General features: G+C 38.0%; 1 protein-coding gene across 1 annotated transcript in view; it reads left to right on the plus strand.

Moving 5' to 3' along the window:
• LOC131035553 (uncharacterized) overlaps positions 1–24006 on the plus strand; it is a 102845-nt gene extending 78839 nt beyond the window's left edge. The window contains exons 7-9 of the mRNA XM_057967267.2: positions 23226–23440; positions 23546–23654; positions 23775–24006. Coding sequence (XP_057823250.1) covers positions 23226–23440; positions 23546–23654; positions 23775–23837 — 387 coding nt within the window. The 3' untranslated portion in view covers positions 23838–24006. The remainder of the gene's footprint in view (positions 1–23225; positions 23441–23545; positions 23655–23774) is intronic.
• The last annotated feature ends 1902 nt before the right edge of the window (positions 24007–25908 follow it).

A 25908-nucleotide genomic window follows, 5' to 3' on the forward strand; every position in this document is an offset into this window, starting at 1 on the left:
GAATACTTATTGCAACTACACTTTGTAACATAGAGGATGCTTAATGCATGTCAAGGAAAAAAAATAGGGTGACATCTTATCTACTATTTCTTATGAGTAAAACACATTGCATATATATATATGTATGTATATGTGTATATGTATATACATAGACATATATATGTATGTGTGTGTGTGTGTGCGACACACATATAGTAACATAGAGGATACTTAATGCATGTCAAGAAAATAACAAATAGGGTGACATCTTATCTACTATTTCTTATGATTAAAACACATTGCGTATATATATATTTGCACTTGTACTCATGGGAAAAAACTGCCATACTTGAACTTTGTACCTGTACCAAAATTGACAAGCTAGCAAGCCTATATAGAAGATATTTGCTGAATTTTTTATTGGATCAAGATGTCTAGGGTTTAGAATATTTATTGCAACTACACCTTGTAACATAGAGGATACTTAATGCATGTCAAGCAAATAACAAATAAGGTGACATCTTATCTACTATTCCTTATGAGTAAAACACATTGATTTTTCTGAATGTAATTTCACCTTATATATGGTTTTTTATGAGACAATAATCTTGCCATCTCTTGTTGGGCATCATGATAAATACGGAGTTATGTTGCTAGTTTGGGTTCAAGTTCAGGGTTTGGATTTATTGGTATATTTCTCTTGCATTTATTACACCTTAGGTTGATTTGCTTAGATATAGTTTGCTTGTCTTATTGGGAGTGTTGAGGGGTCACCTCATTCTTGTGGAGTTGTAGTTCTTGGAGGCTGAGTTGTCATCCTTATCCACTTGTTGCATTTTTTACAAGTGCAAACTCTTTGCTTGTATTTGGACAATGGAATAACTATTGTTTGATTATATATATTGCTTTTCTGTTTTGAGAAATAGGTTATTGTAGTGGACACAATTTTTCCACAATCCATGAAGATGAGCTAGATTGCTTATGGAATTAATTGTGTAAGTTTTTTTGCATCAACATTTTGGATCACAGTTGGTGATCCATTATCAATATTAAAAAGAGAAAGGAAATGGATTGTAGACTAGACTCACTAAATACCATAGTTCCACAACGTTTGGTAATGGGGACCAAGGGCCTAAGTTTGGGGATGTTAGGAGGATAGTACAAATATGTACAGTACTTGAAAAGTTAGTTATAAAAAGATGTATAAGGAATATCTATAATTATTACAATGAAACTTTGGCATATATAGTAAACTACAAAATAGTAAACACATTGCAACAATTGTATTGAACATTAATAATGAGAATGCCGAATTTGAAATTTATATTATAATTATATTCAAAATTTCATAATTATGATTACTATGTTGAAAATGACAAAATGGTCTAATGCCTTTAATCATCCTCAAAATTTTAGCCAAACTCCTCACACTAGAACTATTGGACTCCACAAGCTCAAGCTCCTTCAAACCAATACCAACCGACCCTATTTGTGTAGCATCATCATCAACAACTTGTGCTGGCTTTTTTGGCTTTACATTCCATCGGGCTGTTGACTCTCCTTGTATGTAAGTTTGCTGCGGTCAATGAGATGTAAGACACTATGTATAGAGACAATCTTCTCTACCCTCCGAGAGGTAAACCTACTCCTTTTAATGGAGAGAATGAAGCTATAAGTAGACTAGTTCTTCTCAGTAGCCAAAGACCTAGAACCCTAGGATAGAAAATGAATGGCTAGAGAGGTAGTCAAAGAAGTAGGTCTATGCATAGTCCATTGCGAAATTTGGTCCTCTTGCGCCATAGTCTTCCTATCTATATTGGCCTCCTTTGAATATCCCTCAGGAGTGGCAAATTTTTGTCCACTTAGTATGAATGCTGTGGGCATTTGTAGAATCATACATCCTTTGAATAGCCTTAATGAACCTTGTCTTCACCTTAGCATCCTATATAGTCTAATTCTACTAGGCTTTTGCATGTACAACTTTGGCCTCAATTCATAGGCAACCATGTGAAAGAAAATGTTGAGCTTCTCCCATATTTGATGAATGATTGGTTGAATGTGTGTATTGTACAATTTCAATGTGGTGTCATTTTGTCGCACAATAACATTTGTTTAGTGAAGCATAGTATCAATGCACTCATACATCTCTCTTAGTCTAGGTGCACTAGCATCCCCATATATTACTCTTCATTCTAATCTTCATGTATCTTGCTACTAGACAGTGAGTCTCTTCAACAGGTCCCTATTTCATTGTATCTTGCTTTGCAAGTCCTTTCTGGGAGCAGTGAGCTTCCTTGGGCATTGAGCCCTAAAACAAATATTGTAATAATTGTTTCATATAGTGTGAGTAAACTCTCATTGTGGTTTTTCCCTCATTGGGTTTTCCACACAAAAATCTTGGTATTCTTGTGTGGTGCATGATTTGTTTATGTTCTTTCCTTCTGCAGATCTGGGTTAATGTTTAAATGGTTAATGGATGTATAAGTTTTAGTTAACGCTGATTCACCCCACCCTTCTCAGCATCCGGGTGTGTTCAACATAGTTCTTATCTAATATTGTCCATAATTTTGTCTCTCCTCGTGGCACATATGATTGTCCCATCCTTATTATCTTTGCCACAAGCTCCTTATAATAAGGGGAGTGAGCTAAATGCCATTGGCGAAGAAGAATTTGCCAATGACATCATTTACCTTATCCTTCATTGAACATCAAATAAATCTGAGTGGGTTTAAACCATCACTAGTCACCCTATGTTTCCCTTTAGGCTTTGCTTCCCTTGAACTAGAATAAATTCGAATATGTGCTTGCGGCCTTTGTAAAGTAGTAGAAGTAGAATTCTGAAAACTCCTCTCTCTTAGTGATGAAGTTGTAGATGTAGGTGCATTTTCTTCATTAACACCCCATAATTTACTTATCTCAGCCTTATATTCGAGGTTTTCTGCCAACTTGGCACTTCTACACCTTTGCCTTGGAAATAAAGGAGGTGGGCATTAACTCTGGTAATGCTTCCTTGAAATTCAGTTTTACAAAAATGGCACTTCCATAACCTAGTAGCCCTAGATGTCCTAGGTATTTCCTGTATTGTTTTAAAGGGAACTTTAGATCAAAGGGACCCTTAGCATATTGGAAGGGAAACTAATGTTTGCACTTCCAACTACTTTCTTCACCACTCTCTGCTTCTATGCTTGGATCATCAAGTGCATAATTAGATTCAATTTCAACATCAACTTCAACCCCTGAGGCTCAACCTCATCCTCACTCAATTTGTTAGAACTCATACTCATAGTGACATTGTAAGAAATGACAATAAAATTTGTAAAGATTAAAACTCAAACCATGCATAATGCAAGGGATTAAGAGACTTAAGCCACTTTCTTTTTACTTTTCTTACTTCAAGTCGCACAAAGCACAAAAGTAGAGGATATACAAATAGGAATCCTTGTTCTTAACCTTTGTCAAACAAGGATTTCATGTTTGTTTTTCCTAATTCAAGTTGCATGAAGTGCAAACGCAGCGAATACAAAAAATTTAAAAGCCTAGTTTAACAAAAACTTGAACATATAAATATTGTAGATGATTTTTTTTGGTTAAAACCATGTGAGAATTTTTAATTGATGTATAGAATCACTCTTAGTGATTCATCATTAGGAATAGAATTCGATCCTAATCCTGATGATGAATCACTGAGAGTGATTCTAAACGTCGATTAAAAATTCTCACATGGTTTTATCCAAAAATTTTCACCTATATTTTATGGACTGTCTTATACCAGCACTTAAATATTGCTGAAAAAAAAATAAAAAAAATTTGATTATAATTTATTTGTAAAACTAAAATAATGAATTAAAACTAAATTTTGTAACAATATAAATTGTAAATCCCTAATTACTAAATTTGTCAACTAAATTTGGTAATTTATAATTAGTTATTAAATTCAACAATGAAAAAAATAAAACAGTTGCGAACAAAGCTTAACTTGAGGCTTGAATAATGCTTTAAATTTTCTGATTCAATGGTGGATTGACGCCATTTTTAACACTTACTCTTCCTCTCACTATTTAATAATAATCGATTAATTCAATTCTAATGCCCTCACTTGCAATCTTTCTCGTGGTTGCAACTTTCAACTTTGTTGTTAAAGCTTGGGATTGAGTTGGAATTAGGCTTGGATGCCTATTTGTAAGTGTTTAGGGTGTTGGTGGGGCCATAGGCCATTAGGGTTAGGGTTTGTGGCACATAATGAAAAAAAATGATTTAAAGGATAACTTTTGATTTATTCTATCATAGGGGACACTTGGAAGTCCTTGGGATGGTTGGGAGGCCCTTGGGAGTTCTTTGTATGTCTTGGGAACATCTCGAACTTCAGAGTCCTCAAGGACTTCAAGAAGTCCCCAAATGAGGGGGACATCTTGGAAACATCCCCAAGTCTTGAGTGGCAGTAGTGAGATGATGGGGGGACATCCCCTCCAAGTCCCCATATTTTGGGGATGTGGGTATTTTTGGTGGAGAGGTGGGGAGGGGGGGTGTGTGGGATGTATCCTTGTGGAACATTACTAAATACTTGGGATAGCAAGGGGAAGATACTCCCACTTTCTTTGGAATACTAGTTTGTTTGGTTGACCTTGGTCTTCTTTCCTTGCATGATGTCCTTTGAGTATGGCTCTTCCTTCCACAACGAAATCTTTAGTGGGTATCTCGTGTTTTCCTTCTTCATCTAGCATCAATGGCTCATAAAAACTGCAAGTAATCACAATTAACAATTGAGTTCATTTTCATACAAGGAGGGAGTTAAGTTTGGATGTATTTTCACCTATGGCGTCCAAAATTGTAAAAGGTCCATATCTTAGTAGCTTAGTTTTATTAACTTGTCCTAATAAGCCCCAAGAAAGCCAAACTTTATACCCTAATTTAAGTTTTTGTTCCTTCCTGTGTTGATCATGTCTATTTTTATATAATTGTTGTATCAATTGTTCCTTAAATTCAAATTTGTACAATCTTCTCAACAAACTTTGATGCTTTAGTCATCTCATTGTTCCGCCCTACTTGTTCATCTTGCTTATCAAAAATTACATCAAGTAGACTAGAAGGCAAATATCACAAGCATACCTCAAATGATAACTTATTACTTATTAGTAAAAGAATGTAATGTGTTGTTACAAGAATGCTGAACGTGAACTCTTCAATAAGAATTCAAGAATCAACAAGTATAAAAAATTACTTGCTTCTTGTAATGAATGATGTTTGCTTTCAGAGAAGGAAAAATCTGTGGAATACACGACTTAATTTTTATCTTGGGAAGTCCCAATGTGAAGGAAAAACAAGTCTTATAATAATAGCTAGGGCCTTGCTACCTCCTTTATTATCTTGAGAAGATAATTACAAGAAGTGGGATTTCATCTTTCTGCTCTCTAATTTTGCTTTCTTTCCTCTAGCAAACAGCTGAACATTTTCCCTATCCTCAAGTAAATCAATTCATACTTTGAACTCAACTTTTACTGTATATATTTCTATGAATAATAGTTCTCTCCCAGATCCTAGAAGAATTCCCAGACATAGGAAGTTAAAATGATAGTTGTTCATTAGACATTTAGAATTTAAAGTTCTTATTGTTGGTGAACACTAAAATGGTCGTGGTCCTGTTGTGACCATTTCACACATTGCCCCATTGCAAATGGGGACCCCTGCTTTTTGCTTTCTAGGGTTTGTTTTTAGGTCTTTTAGGGTTTTGTCTGTTAGCCTTTAGCTTTTGAGTGTCGCCGAGGGGATCACTTGGATAGCAGGTTCTGCTTGAGTGAGGTCAAGTTGGTGAGTGATGAAGTCTGGAATGTCCTGGAATTTGGATAAGTATGGAATGTCCTGATCTTGAAATTTGGCTAAGTCTGGAATGTCCTGAAAATTGGCTAAGTCTGGAATGTCCTGATCCTGAAATTTGACTAAGTCTGGAAAACTGAAGAATCCTCCAAAAACTAGATTTTGCAATATAACTCCTGGAGGTCTGAAACCACTCTCAAACATCCTGAAAGTATATATGGAATATAACTTAAAGTATAAGAACCTTTCTTATACTTAAATGTTATATTCCATAAAATTATCTTGACGGAGAGTTCAAAAAGTCAAATTTCGCTCCTGACCCTTGCTGAGGGTCCAAAGCGAATTTCGCTCCTGACTCTCTCAGGAGGTCCAAAACGAATCTCGCCCCTGACCCTTGCTGAGGGTCCAGGGCGAAAATCAATCTAGGACTCATTTCTTGCCTTATTTGACCAAATTTTGACTTGCAAGGCATTTTGAAGGGAAAGTTGGAAATGTTTGAAAACCTTGAAGAAAATGATGGATTTTGGCCAAGATTAGGAATTTCGCTTCTGACCCTTGCTGAAGGTCCAGAGCGAAAATCATCATAAACTTCATTTGCCACCTTGTTTGAGCTTGAAATCTTGTTCCTGGCTTTGAAAGCGATCTTACCTTGCCCTATGAAGTGATTTGAAACTTGAAGATTGAGCAGTTTAGCCTAGATTGTGAAATTCACTCTTGACCCTTGTTGAGGGTCCAGAGCGAAAATTTTATTTGAGCCTATTTGTCACTAATTTTGGCTAAATTTTTATGTGCAGGATCTCTTGGAAGGAAGGTTGAACATCATTCAAAGGTTTGGATGCTTGCAAATTGATGAATTTTGGGCAATAAAAGCAAATTCGCTCCTGACCCTTGCTGAAGATCCAGGGCGAAATTTTGAATTTCTCTCATCTCGCAACGAAAAAAGTCAAGTTTTGGTCATAGATGAAACAAGGACATCCCCCTTTACCCACCTGAGAAAGTTTCAATTTCAAAAAGTGAAGGATTTTGTTGAAAATGCAAAATTCGCTCCTGACCCTTGCTGAGGGTCCAGGGCGAAAATCTTGTGAGATGTTTTTTGCTTAGTCTTGGTTGAATTGGAATGTCAAAGAGGTTTCAAGGTAAAAAATGAAGCATTTTGGTCTAAATGGCAAATTTTGCTCCTAACCCTCTCTGAAAACCCAGGGCGAAATTCTCAAAAACACCTTTTTTTGCAAAATCAAAATGATGTTCTATGATTGCAATGGATGTGAAAAGGCATGTTTTACCCTTTGAAGATAATTTGGATGGCGAACAAGAAGCAAACAAGCTAGATAAGCAAAAAACGCTCCTGACCCTTGCTGAGGGTCCAGAGTGAATTTCCAAGGTTCTCTCCTTTTTTTGTTGAATTAAGACAAAATCTTGCTAAGATAGGAGAAGGACATGATGTGTTATGCCTTAAAGGCGATTTGAAGTCTAAAGAATCAAGGGATATGTCTAAAACCAAAAAGTCGCTCTTGACCCTTGGAGAGGGTCCAGGGCGAAAATCATAAAACCAACATATTTCCTTCAAAATTGTGCTAAGGCAAGGTTAGGCTAAGGTAGAAGAGACCTTCAAAGACATGATGAATAATGATTTACCTCAAAAAATTGTTGATTCTAAGTCAGGGAACAAAAATCGCTCTTGACCCTTGGAGAGGGTCCAGGGCGAAAATTTGAAAACCTCTCATTTTACCTTGCAGAAACAAGATAAATTTGGATGGAATGGATAAGAAAGGACATTGCCTAGTGGTGAATGAAGTTTCAACGAGAAATGATGATGGATTGAGCCTAATTGGCAAAAAATCGCTCCTGACCTTTGTTGAGGGTCCAGGGCGAAAAACACCAAAATCACACTTTTTCTCCTAAGTTGGATAGAGCTAAGTTTGGAATTCAGTAAGAAGACCTACTTGAGATGCCTTGAAGAAATTTTGAGCTTTGAAAAATGTCAATTTTGAGCTAAATTTGGAAAATCGCTCCTGACCCTTGGAGAGGGTCCAGGGCGAAATCATTAGAAAACCTCATTAAGACCTTGATCAAAAATTGATATTTTCCAGTTTACACTAAATCACCAAAATTGCTAAATTTGAGGCGTGTGGAAAATTAAATTTAAATTTGAGAGCATTTTGCATTTAATGAATTAATTTTAGGCCTTGAAATAAATAAAAAATTTCCCTTGGGGGCACTAAAATTAATTTTTAAAATTAAAAATACAAATTGAGCGCTCAAGCACATTTATTGGCTTTTGCAAGCAAGTCGGCCTCCTTTTTAATGGATTATTATCTTATTTTATTATTAAAAAAACTAGGTCGGCCTCATGGAAAGGAGGTGAGCACTCTATATAATGGGAGATGTTCTTTAGCAAATTCAAATCATTCATTCATCCTTCTAAGTGCGAAATTGAGGAGCAAATTGGAGAGGCGAATTTCTTGCTAGATTGGAGGATAATTTCCAGATTTTGGAAGGTATTTGAAGGCGAATTTCCGGATTTTGAAGAAGCTATTGGAAGGTGGAGCTCTTTTGAAGACTAATGGAGGCGTAATTCATCCAAGGGAGGACTATAATCTAGGCCTTGTCCATCAAAGTCTAGTTTTTCTTTCATCATTGTCAAGTTTTTTTTAAAGTACTCAAGAGGAGGTATGGCGAAATTGTCTTAACATCCTTGTTCAAGACTTGATTTTTGGACCTTTTTTTAGGAAAGTCTAAGTGTTGATTAGTTAATTAGGAAATGATAACTCTAGATTTATCATGAAGTTTCCTAATTAATATCTTAAATCTTCTTTTTGAGTCTTGTTTTCTACCCTTTAATGCTCAAGGACTAATTTTGAAATGTTGTGTAGGTATCAAGATGGCGACTCCAAAGCCTGGAGGATCTACAAGTCAGCAGGTTCTCATCAAAGAAGATCAAGCAAGGATAAGGGCGACCTCCTCCAGTCTAGCATTGACAAGGACCGCCTTCCTCGGTCAAGCATCATCAGGAATAACTTCTTCCAATCCAGCATTCCAAGGCGAGGTACATCATCATCCTGCACATCAAAGACAAAAGAAGTTAGAGCAAGGGTTCGTTGAAGAAGCAGATAGTTTCAAAAGAGTTAATTAAAGCTAGCTTCTCAGCAACATCAAATTGAATATCTACCAAGTTACAAGTGTCAGACAAGGTGGCATCCCAATCATCACTCCTCCATTCGGATTGGTCCACCTCAGCATGTCCAGATTCAATGTACTTGGCTCATTAAAGGTGGCACAAACTTCGATGTACCTACCTGTTGTGACGTTTTCACACATCGCCCCATTGCAAATGGGGACCCATGTTTTTTTGCTTTTTAGGGTTTTTTTTTTTCTGGTCTTTAGGGTTTTGTTAGTTAGCCTTAGCATTTTGAGTGCTGTCGGGGAGATCAATAGGATAGCAGGTCCTGCTTGAGTGATGTCCTGATCCTGAAGTTTGGCTAAGTCTGGAATGTCCTGATCTTGAAATTTGACTAAGTCTGGAAACTGAAAAACCTCAAAAAACTAGATTTTGCAATATAACTCCTGGAGGTCTGAAACCACTCTCAAACATCCTGAAAGTATATATGGAATATAACTTAAAGTATAAGTTTCTTATACTTAAATGTTATATTCCATAAAAATTATCCTGATAGAGAGTTCAAAAAGTCAAATTTCGCTCCTGTCCTTCACTGAGGATCCAGAGCGAATTTCGCTCCTGTCCCTCTCCAAGGGACCAAGGCAAAGCGCTCCTGTCCCTCACCAAGGGTCCAGGGTGAAAAGGCTTATTTGAGTCATTCCTGGCCTTGTTTGGTCAAATTGGGACATCAAAGACACAATGAAGGACGAAATGAGCATGATAGAGCATCCAGACTTGACAATGATGATGAAGTTTTTTGCCTAGAAGGTCAAATTCGCTCCTGTCCCTCACTGAAGGACCAGAGCGCTTTTCTTTATATGCACAATTTTAGACCTTTTTTGGACATTAACTTTTATTCATAGCATGAAGTAAGGTGAAATCTTCCCTAGCAAAGAAACTTTGAGATGAAAATTGTAGTGATTTGGCCTTGAGGACAAAAATCGCTCCTGTCCCTCACTAAAGGACCGGAGCTTGAATTCCAAATTTGCCTTATCCTTGCAAGATTTCAGTGGTTTCGCGATTTGAGGAGGTCAAGAAAAGTATGTTTTGCCCATTGAATATAACTTGAATGAGTCACAATGGAGAAAATCGACCCAAGTTGCAATAGGCGCTCCTGTCCCTCTCCCAGGGACCAGGGCGATTTTAAAGGAAGCTCCTGTCCCTCACCCAGGGACCAGAGCGATTTTCTCAAGAGACAAGTTTTGGGCCAAGGAAAAGCAAGTTTCAAGTTTGAGATGAAGGAAGGAAGGCGTAATCAACCAATTGAAGATAATTTTGAATGTTGGCAAAGCACAAATGAGCCCATAATGGCCAAGGCGCTCCTGTCCCTCACCCAGGGACCAGGGCGAAAAACACATCATCAAGTCTTTTCCTCCAAATTTGGATGAATCCAGGCCAAGGCACAAGATGGCGATGATATTTAAAGCGCTACAAGGAAGGACGAAGTTGCAAAGACCACAAGACTTGATAAAAATGGCTAAGGCGCTCTTGTCCTTCACTCAAGGACCAAGGCGATTTTCATGGAATCAACCATTTTCCTCCAAAGCCAACGCAAAACAAGGTGATACAAGATAAGAAATGTCTTTTGAAAGATGATGGACGAAGAATTGACCCCAAGAATCAACAATCTTAAGCTCAAATGCAAAAAATCGCTACTGTCCCTCACCAAGGGACCAGAGCGAAAGTGCTTTAAGGCAAGCTCCTTCCAAAGATCACAGGAATTAAACTCAAGGTTCCCAATAAAAATGCTATTTTGGACGTCCAGGAAGGGACTTTGAATGTGAAAAGCAAGAAATACAAGGCCAAAAATGGAAAGGCGCTCCTGTCCCTCTCCCAGGGACCAAAGCGAGGTTTTTAACAAAGTGATATTTTTACCATGCCTATGCGCCAATGTTCTCTAAGACACATTAAATGCCAACTTCGCTAAAACTCCAAGATATTTTAAAATCAAATTGACATTTAATAAAATCGCATAGCATTTAATAATTAATTTTGAGCCTTGGAAAATCGTTTTTTTTATTAATTGAGGCATTTCGAAATTAATTATTATTAAATTAAAATTAAAAAAGGGAGCGCTTGAGGTATCATTTTTATTATTTTATTAAGTCGGCCTCTTCCTTTTTAGTTTTATTTATATTTTGGCCTATTTTCATCAAGTCGGCCTATGGGGAAGTGAAATGGTGAGTGCTCTATATATTTGGGGTGTGTTTTTCATTATTCAAATCATTCACTCATTGTTTCAAGTGCGATTTGGAGAAGCAAGGAAGGAGGTGCGAAATCTAGCTTGTGTGGAGCGAATTTCTACAAGTGTGGAGACTAAGGAGGGCGAAATTCATATTGAAGACTATTGAAGAGGCAAATTTCTTGCTAGATTGGAGGATAATTTCCAGATTTTTGAAGACATTTGAAGGCGAATTTCCAGATTTTTGGAGAGGAAGGTGGAGTTCTTTTCCAAGCTAAAGGAGGTGCATTTATCCAAGGGAGAGCTTTGATCTACATTTTGCCTAGCGAATTCTCCTATTTTTGCATTTTTTTTTAATTAATTCCCAAGTGAAGGTATGGCGTAATCACCTTGGCACCATTTTTGAAGATTTAAATTTTGCTTTGAAAATCCTAAATTAGGAAATGATAACTCAAGATTTATCATGAAGTTTCCTAATTAAAATCTTGAATCTTCCGATTAAAGTTAAATTTCTAGATTTCAAGATATATTACTAATTTTGAAATGTTGTGTAGGTATCAAGATGGCGACTCCAAAGCCCGGAAGATCTACAAGTCGGAAGACTCTCCTCAAGGAAAATCAAGCCAGGACAAGGACGATCAAGCAAGGACAAGGACGACCTTCTTCGATCCAGCCTAGCATCGACAAGGATGGTCTTCTTTGGACTAACGTCATCAAGGGCGACTTTTCCAATCCAGTATTCCAAGGCGAGGTACATCAATCATCCTGCACATCAAGGACACAAGAAGTTAGAACAAGGGTTCGTTGAAGAAGCAGATAGTTCCAGATGAATTAATTAAACCTAGCTTCTCAACAACATCAAGTTGAATATCTACCAAGTTACAAGTGTCAGATGAGGTGGCATCCCAGTCATCAGTCCTCCAGTCAGTGTGGTCCACCTCAGCATGTCCAGATTCAATGTACCTAACTCATGGAAGGTGGCACAAACTCCGATGTACCTACCTGTTGACGTGTATTTTGTACACAATCATACACAGAATAAAATACCCAAAGGCATCTTATCCTCTCTTGAATAAAGTCGCTAACTGCTGAAGATATCGCAAGAAGGATCAGTTAGGATGACTCCAATGTTCTTTTTAGTAGGGTCTCTACGTGTGGATAAGCACCAGTGGTCGTTGTGATTGCTATGTCATCAAGGGGCCTTACGTCGCCGAAGATTTTTCCTAAACTAAACAAACTTTCAAAAAATGCCAAAAGAGTAGGGTTTGCGAGAGGTCTAATCTAATCTAACCCTAAGAATGACTTAATGTGGACAAGGCTTGGTGAGATTCTACCAACTTCAATATTGCCATAAATTAACAACTCAATTGAAATTGATGCGATCTTCTAAGGTAATAAATGATTTTTCAATACATCAAAGATCAAGGACACTACCACGAAGGTACATATCCAAGATACAACAACGATTGAAGGTTTAAGTGATTCAAGTATCTCTAGTCGACCACGCAAGGCGTTCCTACAATCAGCAAGAAGCTAGTGGTTTGGAAAACGAATCCTACCAAAGATCAAGTTCAACACTTTGTCCTTCGAATTAACACACTATTTTGATTGAGAATGATTCAAGAAAATGAACAACCATGAAGATAACCACGAGAATTGCAATAAAACACCATAATTTCAATATTTCATTGATCTCAAAGCCATCATGTACAACAATTGTTTGAATTCCTTTCTCAAAGCTCAATCTTGCTACAAAAGTAAATTGCTTCTAAACTCTCTAATTCTCTAATACATCAATAATTTCTAACTCTCTCTGATTTTCTAGTTCTAGTTACAAAAATGAAAGAAATGAGGGTATAAATAGCATCCTCAATTACAACGAACGGTCCAGATTGAAAGAAGATCAATGGCCAAGATTATGACACCTAAACTCTAATTAGGGTTTATTACAAATAGCCTCCTTTTTACTGAACAATATTAAATGCATAGCCAAATATTAAATTTGGCACAAAAATCTAGGAGACATAGACCAATGACAATTAAGGTGCCATGTCATCTATAACAACCTCTCATCTAGAATCTTATTCCCTTTCCAATGCTCCTTTTTAGCATATGCAATGAATCTTGATACGATTCCTTCGATCTTAGCAATTGGAATCTCGAGAAGATTCCTCATTCTTTCTTCCAAGTGGATGACCTGATCAAATGCCTTGAGGAGAGCAGCGTCCCATTCAGGTTCGAGTTCCTTAGTCTTTTCAATCAGGAGCATGGTAGCAAACATCCGGTCCCGTTGCTCATCTGTGATAACATTAGCATCCTTGCAAAAGATGATTTTGACTTTATCCTCCAATTCCTGCAAATCCACATCTGTCTCAACTTCGATCCTCCTGCCAAGAATGGTACACAGTACCTCAAATACTCTGTCCTGGATCGGGTGGATAACCTCCTCAACATGATTGCACCTAGTACTGATGTCCTCGAAGAGAACTTCCTTCATCTGGAGTAAAGTTGACCACTGAAGCAAACTATGAGGTCCTCCATCCATTATCTTTTCCTGTGCCAGGACCTTCCTTGATGTTTGTCTGATTACTTGCAAGACAGGAATGATAACATCTTTAGTATGAGCAAAAGCAGCTACAGTTATCATCAAGTTGTGGATGACCTCAAGAACCTGAATAGCTCGGTGAATGGTCTGCATCATCCTTGTTGCAAATTCAATAGCAACCGTATGGGATTTGTCAATCCATGAGCTCATAAGCTGAACCAAACTCTTGAATCTCTCTGCCTCACCAATTGATTGAAGGGGAAGTGCCTGTATGGGTGATCTTGCTGGATCCTGACGTCCCAAAAGTTGATTGAGATGGTTGAAGTATGTTCTCCATGCACCAACCTCTCTCTCAAGCTTTCTATTTTTCTCCATTTCTTCCCTAAGCTTATCTTTCAATGCCTCAAATGAATCGGTGGCATCATCTAGTGTCTGTTCAGCTGTGGATGGACCTAGCTCAAATGTTTCTACATCATATTCTTCTGCAAGGATCTCACCTTCATACTTGTCCACGGCCGGTGTAGCTATCTGCAATATTCTGGATCCAGTCTCATCTCTAATCATCTTGGACATCTTAGTAGCCTTCCTCTTCTCTGTCACTTCCTGGGAATGTCCAACGAGACTCTCCAAATCAATCACATTGTCCTCATCCTCGACCACAATTACCTTCGTTAATCTTTCCTTTAACCAATCTGGGATGGCAGATCTTGTTTCTTTAACCTGAATCTCCTTAAGCAATTCTTCTTTTCTGGGAGGAGATGTTACTTCATTACCTTCCCTATCTTCATGTAACTCATTATTCTGGAGAGATCCACCTGGTGACCTTTGAGGTGCCTGTCCTCCTTTATCGTTCTGTACCATTGACTCCATAGACTCCTCTATCTCAAATGTCCTCTTCTCTTGTCGAGAAGATGTACCGGATGAACGATCTCGGTTGGCCTCTTGCTTCTTCTTGGAAGATTCTCTCTTCTCAGGTCTTTCTTTCCTCTTCGAGCCTCTAGGATGGAGATTGCCTTCACTTGCGCTTCGAAGGTTGCCTTCACTTGTATTTCTGGGATTAGGATTACCTTCGCTTACACTTGCCCCACCTTCAACTGGTCTCTCCTCCAAAGTGAAAGTCATAGCTATGCCCTGTTCTCTCAACTTTTGATGCTGCACATCAACCCATCTGCGAGTACAAGACAAGACTGGAGCCATCAAGGCATCTAGATCCACAACCTCGGGTTCATTCCAATCTAGCTTCACTGATTTGCTTTCTCGATCATAAGATGATTGAAGATGTCTGCCATTGTCCTGAGCTTGGTCGACCACTCTGTAAATTTTGCATTTCCTGATGAAGTCCAAAGGTAATCTGGAATGCATTTTCCTTTTCACTTCAAGATCATCTAAGAGATTCATCATAAAATCTTCTATTTGAAACTCATGCTTATATTTCCTACCGACTGTCTCTTCTATATATCCATGTGGATCAAAGCTCTCTCTCAAGGCAAAGAACGAAAATGAATACAAAGCTAACTCCTTCTCTGCATCATCCATGGCTAAAGCATTAGGACATACCTGAATTGAATTGCCCAATATGATAGGTACAGGAATTCCATTTCCATGTCTGTGTCTGAATGCCTTCGCATAAGCTGCCAACTGTCTTGTTACCTCAAGTAACACTATTCTGTCTGTCGGATATCTCGGCAACATGTATGGAGGTGAAGGACATCCATGAACTCTGATATAAGTAAATTTCGGAAATTGGATAACCAAGCACCATACCTCTTTACTAGCTCTTGTGCATCCTGTGATAGCCTATTGTGAATCCTGCCTTGCAACGTCCTGGTGATGTTCATCGTGAAGGTATCATTAACTAACTTGTAGTTACTTCCTGGTGGATGATGCAAGTGGACATAGGAATCACAAACTCTGACCTCACCGGGTCCTCTTCCAATCACTCCTCTGTGAGGTAGTCCTGCATATTCAAAGCTCCTGATTAAGGCATATGTGACGTATGAACTCATGTGGAAAGACTTGGTAGCCTTCAGTCTCCTTAACTGTACGTCCAAGCAATGGCTAATCATTCTAGCCCAATGAATTGTTCCTTTTCCCTGAACTATCACTTGGATGAAGTAGAACATCCACTTCTCGAAATAGAAGGCTTGAGGGGCTCCTGTGACTCGGTTGAGCATTGTTATCAAATCTCTGTACTCCTCCTGGAAATCGATCCTATGTGGTGTGTTCGGGATCTTGCTCAGGCGAGGACGACTCTTAAGTAACCAATTCTTGTTGATGATGCCTAGGCAAGCATCTGGATCATCTTCGTACATGGACTTGGCTCCTTCTAAGCTTTTATAAATCATATCTTTATGTTCTGGTAAGTGAAAAGCTTCACTTATAGCCTCCTCTGAAAGATAAGCAAAAGTGTCTCCTTCCTTGGACACGATCGTTCTGGACTGAGGATCATAATGGCGAGCACACTCAATCATCAACTCATGGCACCGGACTGCTGGAGGGAAGCCGGCCGCCTTAATGATGCCACTTTCAATTATCCTCTTGGCGACAGGTGATGGCTTGCCAATATAAGGGACCTCTTGAAACTTCTTCGTATTGAAGTTGCCCAAGTTGGTATCTCCAATGTTGCTCCACTTAGACACGATCTTGGTCTCCAGTTCTTCGGTCTTTTGATCTTCCTTCATAAGAGCTGGACGACTGGTGGATGCTCCCGCCTTCGGGGTCGCCATTGTAACATCTTACTTGAGAGCTAACTCTAAAATGCAAAATTAAGAAATTCGCCTAGGCAAAAATCGGAGTTTGGAAGATTTCAACGTGATTCCCTTCAAACGAACGTCCTCCTTAGCAACTTCGCCACCTTTGGGGTCTTCGATGTCTTGATGGCAAGCTCGCTTCACTTGAAACTAAGTTCGCACTCCCCTTTGATGATGTTTCGCACCTCCTTTATGAAATTCGCACTTCTCCTAGTACTCTCCAAATTGCATGCAAAGGAATGTTCGAATGATGACTTGAAAATGAAATAATTCACCTCCCCTTTATAGGCGCTCACCCTCTCATTCACCTCTAGGCTGACTTTGCAAAATAAGGCAATTTAAAACAAATTTTAAATAAAATTAAGGGCCGACTTTATAAAATAAAGCAAATAAAACCCAAGCGCCCCAATTTTTATTTAAAATAATAATTAATTCATTTAATGCCTTCGTTTTTAATTAATTGGATTTTTTAAAGGCAACAAATAATTAATAAATGTTCATGCACAATTTTAAATGCCAATTTTAATTAAATATTTCAATTTTCATCGATCTTAGCATTTAATATAATTTGAAAAATGTCATTAGCGCCAAAATTTGGGAGATGAAAAATACAAACCATATCGCTCTGGTCCCTGGGAGAGGGACAGGAGCGAATTAGCATTTTAGCCTTGATTCTCTCGCCTTTTACGTTCAAAACAACCTTCTCCACGTGGAAACTGGCATCTTCGTTGGGTACCTCGAGCTTGATCGACTCAACTTTGTGGATAAATGCCTCTTAAGGTCAATATCGCCCTGGTCCCTCGGTGAGGGACAGGAGCGAACTTTGTGTTTCTCCTTGATCCTTGTTTCTTCGATCACCAATCTTCATCACGAGGCAAGTAACAACGTTATCCCTTCATAGCACGCATAATTTACTTGTCTTTTACAAGGCACATTTGATGTTTGAATGATTTTCGCCCTGGTCCCTTGGTGAGGGACAGGAGCGATCCTTGTGTTCTAGCCAAAACTCGTCATCTCTTAACCTTAACTTCTCGTTCATGACCTTTCAAATGACATATTCGATCTTGTGTACCCTTGCTTGACATGATCTTTTGGGACGAATGATAGATTTAGTGAATATCGCCCTGGTCCTTGACTGAAGGACAGGAGCGATATTGTCTCCTTGCTCAAGTTGATCACTTTTTGACGTTTGATTTCTCGCATATCACCTTCTCAAGAACACTTTTGCCCTTGTGCAACCTTGTACGTCCTTGCCTTGATGTGATTTTTGAAAGAACTGGCTAGTGTAGTGAATATCACCCTGGTCCTTGCCTGAAGGACAGGAGCGATTTTTGATGTCTTGGGCTCATCCTTGTTCCTATCAACTCTTAATTGCCTTCACAATGTAAAACAATGTCCTTTGATCCTTTGTGAATGTATGAAACGAGATTGACATTCAAAACTTAAGCACACCTAGAGATTTCGCCCTGGTCCCTGACTGAGGGACAGGAGCGAACTTGGGCATATAGTGCAAATCCTTCATCTTTGGCGACCTTTGTAACTTCATTCTTTGTCGAGGCGTTCCAGACATCATTGCTTCCTTGTACCCTGACTTGGAGTGATTTAAAACTTGGAGGAAAAGCCACATAACTAATATTTCGCCCTGGTCCCTAGCTGAGGGACAGGAGCAAATTTACACTTGTAGGCTCAATCGTGCTTTGCTAACTTCCAAATTTATCTTCAACGGACTCATTGTGCCCCCTTTCACTTATCCTTGGCATGGCATTCGTTTTATCTTGTTGCGAATTTGATCTAAGGAAGAAATCGCTCTGGTCCCTGACTGAGGGACAGGAGCGCCTAGGCAAATATGGGCCTCGCTTCGGTGTCTTGCAATCTTCAATTTGTCTTCAATGGGTCCGTTACACCTTCTTTGCTTTCCTCAAACCTAATCTTCACTTGATCTTTGCCCAAATTTTGCCCTATAAGGAATTTCGCTCTGGTCCCTGGGAGAGGGACGGGAGCTAACATCAAACTTCGCCCTGATCCCTGACAGAGGGACAGGAGCGATTTTGCTTCTAGAGTCCATTTTCCTTACGTCGGAAGTTTCAAGTTATATTCAACTGATAAAGTGCACTTCCTTGGTTCTCCTCAAATCGCGAAATTGTTGAAATCTTGCAAGGACAAGGCAATGTTAGATTTTAAGCTCTGGTCCTTCAGTGAGGGACAGGAGCGATTTTTGCTCCTGGCACATTTCCATGTTCGCGAAATTCTTCAAATTATATTCAACGGAAAGAACATGTCTCCCTTTATCTCTTCCAATCCAAAAATCGTCTTGATCCTGCGAGGACAGTAAAATTTTGAGAAACAAGCTCCGGTCCTTGACTGAGGGGCAGGAGCGATTTTGCTTCCACAGGCCAAAATATCATGATTTTAAGGGTTTAATCACTTGACAAGGTACAATTAAGCCATTTCCAATACTCGGGATCAATTATTAAAATTTTCAAAATTTGGTCAAAATCATTCAATCAGACAAAATTCCAAAATTCATCATTTAACACTTAGGCAAAAATTGGACTTTGCATTCAAAATTCCAACTGAAACTAGACCAACTCACTTGACCACCTGACGAATTCACCTTATTCAAAATTGCATCCTACGGGAGGAAGCTCAATAGCTCTCAAGATTAACTGGACCCTGGCCTGAAAACACTAAAACGGGAACCCTAAGGCTTGACCCTAGTCCAGACGACAGACATACTAAACCAAAACCCTAAAAAGCAGAGAGAAAGGCGAGCACAAACGAGCAAAAAGAGGGGGTCCCCATTTTAATGGGGCGATGTGTGAAATGGTCACAACATCTGGCGACACCACTGAGAAATGTTGAAAAACATTTGGGAATCAATCTTTCTAGAGGAAAACTTAGAAAACCTCCTTCATCAAAACCAGGAGTTAAAAAAAACACTTACAAGAAGAGGCCATCATATTGAGACAAAGTATCAAGTCCACAGTTACCCATGTGTGTGCAAATGCGTTAATTCCCCTCAACAAGACAATCATGATCTTCAGGTTCCCCTGTGATAAGCTACGTAGTTTGTCTAGACTCCAAAAGCATCCTGGATAGAGCCTCGCTACCAGTCAGACGTCCATAGTCCCGACGAGGTTATCGTCGCAAGCTCACGAACATTGCTCCATTGCCAGCCAGGCGTCTATAGCCCCGATGGAGTTACTCGTAAATTCCCTTTTAGCCAATTTGATATTTCTTTGTCAACTCATTTTCTTTTTGATTTTTTCTTTTCTCATTTTCTCATCTTTTCTTTTTGATACTGCTTTTCAGTTCTGTCAATTCTTTTGGCTTGTGAGCAGTGAAGCTCACTAGGGTTTGAGGATTGCGGTGGCGCTGAAGTCAGACTTTAGATTTTTCACTGATCACAGCTTCGCCTGGAAACCATAATGACTCGGAGATTATAAGTGTGAAAAGATATAATAACTGGAGGACAAAATACGTGAGTTCAATAAGCTAATCTTGCTTCATTGCAAGTACGTCCTGACTCAAAGCTTTATTAAAAGAAACTCCCTTTGTAATTCCAAGAGACCTCATGATTGTCCAAATGCAACCAACAACCTAGCGGGAAGTCAGAGCGTTACATGATAAAAATCACTCAATTTCAAATGGATACCCCTCAGGACAAAACAACTAACCTAAGACAAAACACCTAGACTAAGAACGAAAACAAAGCGAAAGGCAAACCAAAACAAAAGAAAAGCAAACGAACGAAAGCAAACTAAACTAACTATATACAAGGGAAGGCCTTGGGCATCTCAGGATTGGAAATAATGTTTGAGATATCTCCCATTGACAGGCAATGGGATGTCTTCTCCAGTTAATGTCTTCAACCTAAATGCATTTTCTCCCAAAATCTCTGAAATTTGATAAGGGCCTTTCCAAAGCTTATCAAACTTGTCATGTTCTCCTCTTTTTTCGTATGCTTTGTCCCAGTATAGGACGAGATCTGAGATCCGGAATGCTTTGACTCTAGCTTGTCGATCGAACCATCTTTTCACCACTCTTTGATGTTTTGCAAAATTTTCCAATGCTTGATCTCGAATTGATCTAAGCCATCGAATTGTATTGAGGGCACTATATAAACCCCGACTCTTCATTTTGTAAAGGCAATAGTTAGAATAGTTAGAGAATAGTTGGAAGCAATTAGAGTAGAGTAGAGAGAGAAGGCAAAGATTGTTGCCAAGATGTTGTTGTAAAAGACTTGTAACTTCATTGAAGAAATGGTGAAATTTATGGGTCGATTCGACAATTTGCATGGTCTTTATATTTCTCATATTTGATTTCATGTTATTAGATGAGTGGAAGAAATGTGCTTGATTGATGGTGGAATTCGTACATCCATACTACTAGCAGTTTGTTGATTGCAGACTTGCCTTGTGTAGTCAACTGGAATCATTCAGCTTAAGTTTAACTTCAATTGTTGCTTCTTCATTGATATGCATCAACCTGATGATGTCTATGCCTGCAGTGATGATTTGAACATCATAAAACTTTCCTTCGAAGATCGCACTAGCCTTGTGGAGATGGTCCTGCGATGTCAAAACAAGACCTAGTTAGAATTTCATCAAAGATCAATCATTGCTCCTACATTCTTAGTGTTAGGATTAGATCCTTTCCTCGCCCTCGTCCTTTTTCCTTTTTTCAATCAAAGCTAGTAAGACCCTGTGTTCCAGCAATATTCAAAGCAGATCAGACGTTCAATCATCAAATGTAAGTCCCCTTGTGATTCCAGCAAATCACATCATACCACAAAGAGCTTATCCAAACGTAGAGACCCTACATGCAAGAACCTTGGAGTCATCCTGATTGATCCTTTTCCGCGATATCTTCAGCAATCGGAGGCTTTATTCAAGAGAGGATAAGGTACCTTTAGGTATTTTATTCTGTGTTTGATAGTGTACAAAATACACGTCAACACTACCCCAGCTATCCATTGGTCGAATTTTCCAGAGAGGACATGTGTCCAATTAATACAATTATTTCATTGGTCAGAGTTGAGTTTGTTGTAACAAACCCTAATTAGGGTTTTCATTGTAAAATCTCGGCCATTGATCTCAAATTGATCTTAGCCATTGAATTGTATTAAGGGCACTATATAAGCCCCGACTCTTCATTTTGTAAAGGCTAAGAGGATAGAGAGTAGTTAGAAGGTGAATAGAAAGTAGTTAGTGAATAGTCAGTAGATAGAATAGCAATTAGAGTAGAATAGGAGGACAAGGCAAGAAATTGTTGCCATTGATTGTAAATAAACTCCATTTTCATTGAAGTAATGGTGAAGTGTGTCGTTTCTTGCAATATGCATGGTTTCTTGTTGAATCTTCAATTCTAGATGGTAGATGATTAGATCGAATGAAGGAAATTGTTGAATGCACCTGTGTGGAATCCGTCTAATCCAAACCACTAGCCTCTTGCTGATGGTAAGTGCGCCTTGCGTGGTCAACTGGAATAAAATGAGCTTAATCTTAAGTCGTTACATGTCTATTGTTTCATGCATTATCTTGAATGGTGATCAGTGTCAGATGGTGTACGATTTGAACATATTGGAAGCATCCCTTAGAAGATTGCATTGAGTTGGTGTTGAATTGTTCAGCCTGATGGTGAGACCTAGCCTAGTAGGACTCCACCTAGTCATTCATCCATCTTCTCGCATTCTAGGTAGTAGAGTAGACTTCCTGAACCTTGCATCTTTTGCCATTTGTTTGTCTTCCAGTTAGTTAGTAGGACTTGTGATTCCAGCAAATCAGACGTTCAGGTCATTGAAGTGTAAGTCCCCTTGTGATTCCAGCAAATCACATCATACCACAGAGAGCTTATCCACAAGTAGAGATCCTACAACAAAGAACCTTGAAGTCATCCCGATTGATCCTTTTCGCGACATCTTCAGCATTTGGAGACTTTATTCAAGAGAGGATAAGGTACCTTTAGGTATTTTATTCTGTGTTCGCATGTGCATAAAAAACACGTCAACAGGTCCCAAGAAAGTCTCTTACTTTGATTGTGGTCATGTCACAATTTTTTTATTCCATGTGTCAAATGTTGAATGATTCCCAAAGGACTGGCATATTCAGGTCCAATAATATGCTTATTCCTGCAGAAATTTTTCTTTTGAGCCTGTACTTGAGTTGAACATGCTATTCAAATTTATTTTTCTCATACATTTTCCAGAGCCAATATGGATCACTGTTGCGTTGAAACAAGTCCATGTGCTGCAGTCAACTTGCACAGGTTTGAGGATAATACATGGTTTTCCTACATCACTCAAAATATATATGGATTTAACAAAGGTATATTGAGAGTTATGTCACACTTTTTTGTTGATTTAATAGGTACATAGTAGGAACTAGTTCATGAACTGGTTCAACATATGCTTATGGAATTTGGCAATGTGACTTGTTCCAACTCTGTTATGATCAAAATCAATATCTTGTATTGTAGTTTTTCATTTATAATTGAATTGATTGCAAATCAACTTTGATAGGATCTTGTTTTCTTTGCTAAATAATGGGGCTATGCCACTCTATTTTGGATACATAATACTGTTATCATTTGCAGAACATATATCAAATATCACGTGAAATTACATTTCAACATCATAGTTTTCTTTTGTACACTAAGTCTCCTTCTCTTCTAGGCTAGACTAATGGTTTGTTTATTTAACTATGGATATTATTGTAATGATCTAGGGGGGTATTTATATATTGAAAATGAATTCATATTTTGCTTGATACTAATGGAGGCTGTTTGGATCACATGCCATAGTTTCTCATAGAAATAGAGAAGCAAAAGGTGGCAGAAAAGGAGGCTGAAACACAAAAATTGAAGGCCGTGACAGAAGCTGAGAAAGATGCACAAGTAAGCAAGATTCTTATGCAGCAACGGATGATGGAAAAAGAAAGCATCAAGTTGCAACAGGAAATAGAAAACGAAATGTACTTTGCTCAAGAGAAAAGTATTGCAGATTCTAATTTTTACAAGTATGCAACTAACTCCATGATATGAGTATTTCTTTATTGGATCTGCTGAAGCCTGGTTCCATAAGGACTCTAAGCAAATATAACTGGATCACATTTTTGTGCCAGGTTTAAGAAGGAAGCCGATGCGAACAAATTACTATTGACTCCAGCATATTTGGAATCGAAGTTTATGGAGGCTATTGCAAACGATACAAAGATCATTTTCGGAGATAAGGTAATGCATATACCACAACTTTCATTATTAGTTCATCTCTTGATGGTGAAGGATTTAGATCTTGGGTCGATTCTCATTTATTATAAATTTTCATTAATTATCCATTCTTCTGACTTCCAGGTACCCAACATGGTTCTTGACCAGAAACTTTTACAAACATATTCAAAGGGGTTTAATGTCTGAAAATATGACAGCTCCAAGGAAATATTTTAAAGCGTTGCAATTTTGTTCTATTAACTGTGGGACCATATATTTTTTTTCTTTCTCCAAGAGCTAGGCAGTGTTGGCCTCCATATTAATGTGGTGTAACATATATTTACTTAAAGAATGGAAATGAAGTTTGTTCATGTTCTATGACGGCTCTTTTTATCATATATAAACAGTTTTGGTTGCTTACATTAGCATTCTATTCATCAGTGCGATAAATGGGATTGGCTATTAGTGCTTAATGATAATCTGTTTGGACCAATAAAATGAACAACAAAGTTTATGTTGTTATGTGCTTCAACAGAATATATAGTTTAAATTTCTAAACTGGCAGCCAATTATGAATTTCAAATTGTTTGTATTTTTTAGGAAAAAACTACTCCATATAATATTTATAGCTTTTAATAAGGGTTTCGGTCTGACAATATTTATCTTGCCCCTTATAGATTAAAATTTTCTTGAAAAGCTAATCTAGTGTTGGGAAAGAAGACTAGAGTGTAGTCATTGTGAAAGAAGACTAGAGTGTATGCACCGTTTCGTAGCTTCCTTTTCTAAGTACGGTGACATTTTATCTTTGAAGATCTAGCTCCATAAGAAATGAAATAAAATTATCATAAATGTTTATAAACAAAGAGCAGTGTTGTTGTATACGTAAATTCAACATCGTGATGCTAATAAATATTGTAATTGTAATGGTGAAATGTGCACACAAGTTGGGACTTAATCATTTGGCCTTCGACTTTTGCTCATCTCCTTTGATGAAAAGCTGAACTCTCTTTATGATATTTTTCCTTATTCTCCAACAAATTAAATCATACATTGAAGACTTTTACTCTTTATACATTTCCGTGAACAATAGGGTTCTCCTGGGCCCTAGAAGAATTTCTACTCACAGAAAGTTAAAATGATGACTACTCAATTCGGATTCAGAATTTGAATTGCTTATCATCAGTGAAAACTCCAATGATCGTGATCTTGATTAAATCTCTATTGTGATTGTGGTGACGTCCACCTATGTTTTCCTATCAATTCTTGTTTCTGAACCTGTTTCTTTATCTCTTCAAATTTTTGTCTCACATGCATTGCTGAGATCCAATATATATCACTTTTGCATCGAAACAAACAAATGCGCTGCACGCAACTTGCGTAGGTATGATACTACGGCAGCCTGATACTACATCGTTTTCCTACTTAACTAAAATATATATATAAATTTAACAAAGTGGTGTTGAGAATTATCTATCACAGTCTGTGCTGATTTGATAGGTATATACTAGGAACACGAACTGGTTGAACATACGCTTATTGGATTTGGCAATGTGCCTTGTTCAAACACTGTTATAATTGAAATCAATTTCTTGTATTGTAGTTTGTCATTAATGTTTGAATTGATCGCAAACCAACTCTGGTAGGATCATTATTTCTTTTGTAAACATGGGATATGCTGCTCTACTTCAAATAAATAATAAATTTCATCATTTGTAGAACATATATCAAGTATCATGTGCAGTTAAGTTTCAACATCATAATTTAAATTTTCTATCGTACACTCCCTTTCCGTTGTATGCTAGACAATTGATTCGTTTGTTTAACTATGGATATTATTGTAATGATCTAGGGGTTGTTTGCATGTTGACAGTAAATTCATTGTTTTGCTTGATCCCAATGGCGTTTGTTTGGACCATATTCTATTTGTACTCGTAGAAATAGAGAAGCAAGAGGTGGCATACAAGGAGTCTGAAACACAAAAATTGAAGATTGTGATTGAGGCGAAGAAGATGCACATGTAAGCAAGATTCTTACGGTAGCAATAGATGATGAAAAAAGAAACCTTGGTTGCAAAAAAAAAAAAGAAAATAAGAAAAATATTGAAGATTCTAAATTTTACAATTATGCAACTATAGCTACCTGATATAATTGTTTCTTTCTTTAATCTGCTGAAGCTTGGCTCCATAAGGAGTCTTAAGTAAATATATCTGTGGATTACATGTTTGTGCCAGGTTTAAGAATGAAGCTTAGGCAAATAAAACTAATATTGACTCCAATA

Source organism: Cryptomeria japonica, chromosome 3 (genome assembly GCF_030272615.1).
Source record: "Cryptomeria japonica chromosome 3, Sugi_1.0, whole genome shotgun sequence".
Taxonomy (NCBI): Eukaryota; Viridiplantae; Streptophyta; class Pinopsida; order Cupressales; family Cupressaceae; genus Cryptomeria; species Cryptomeria japonica.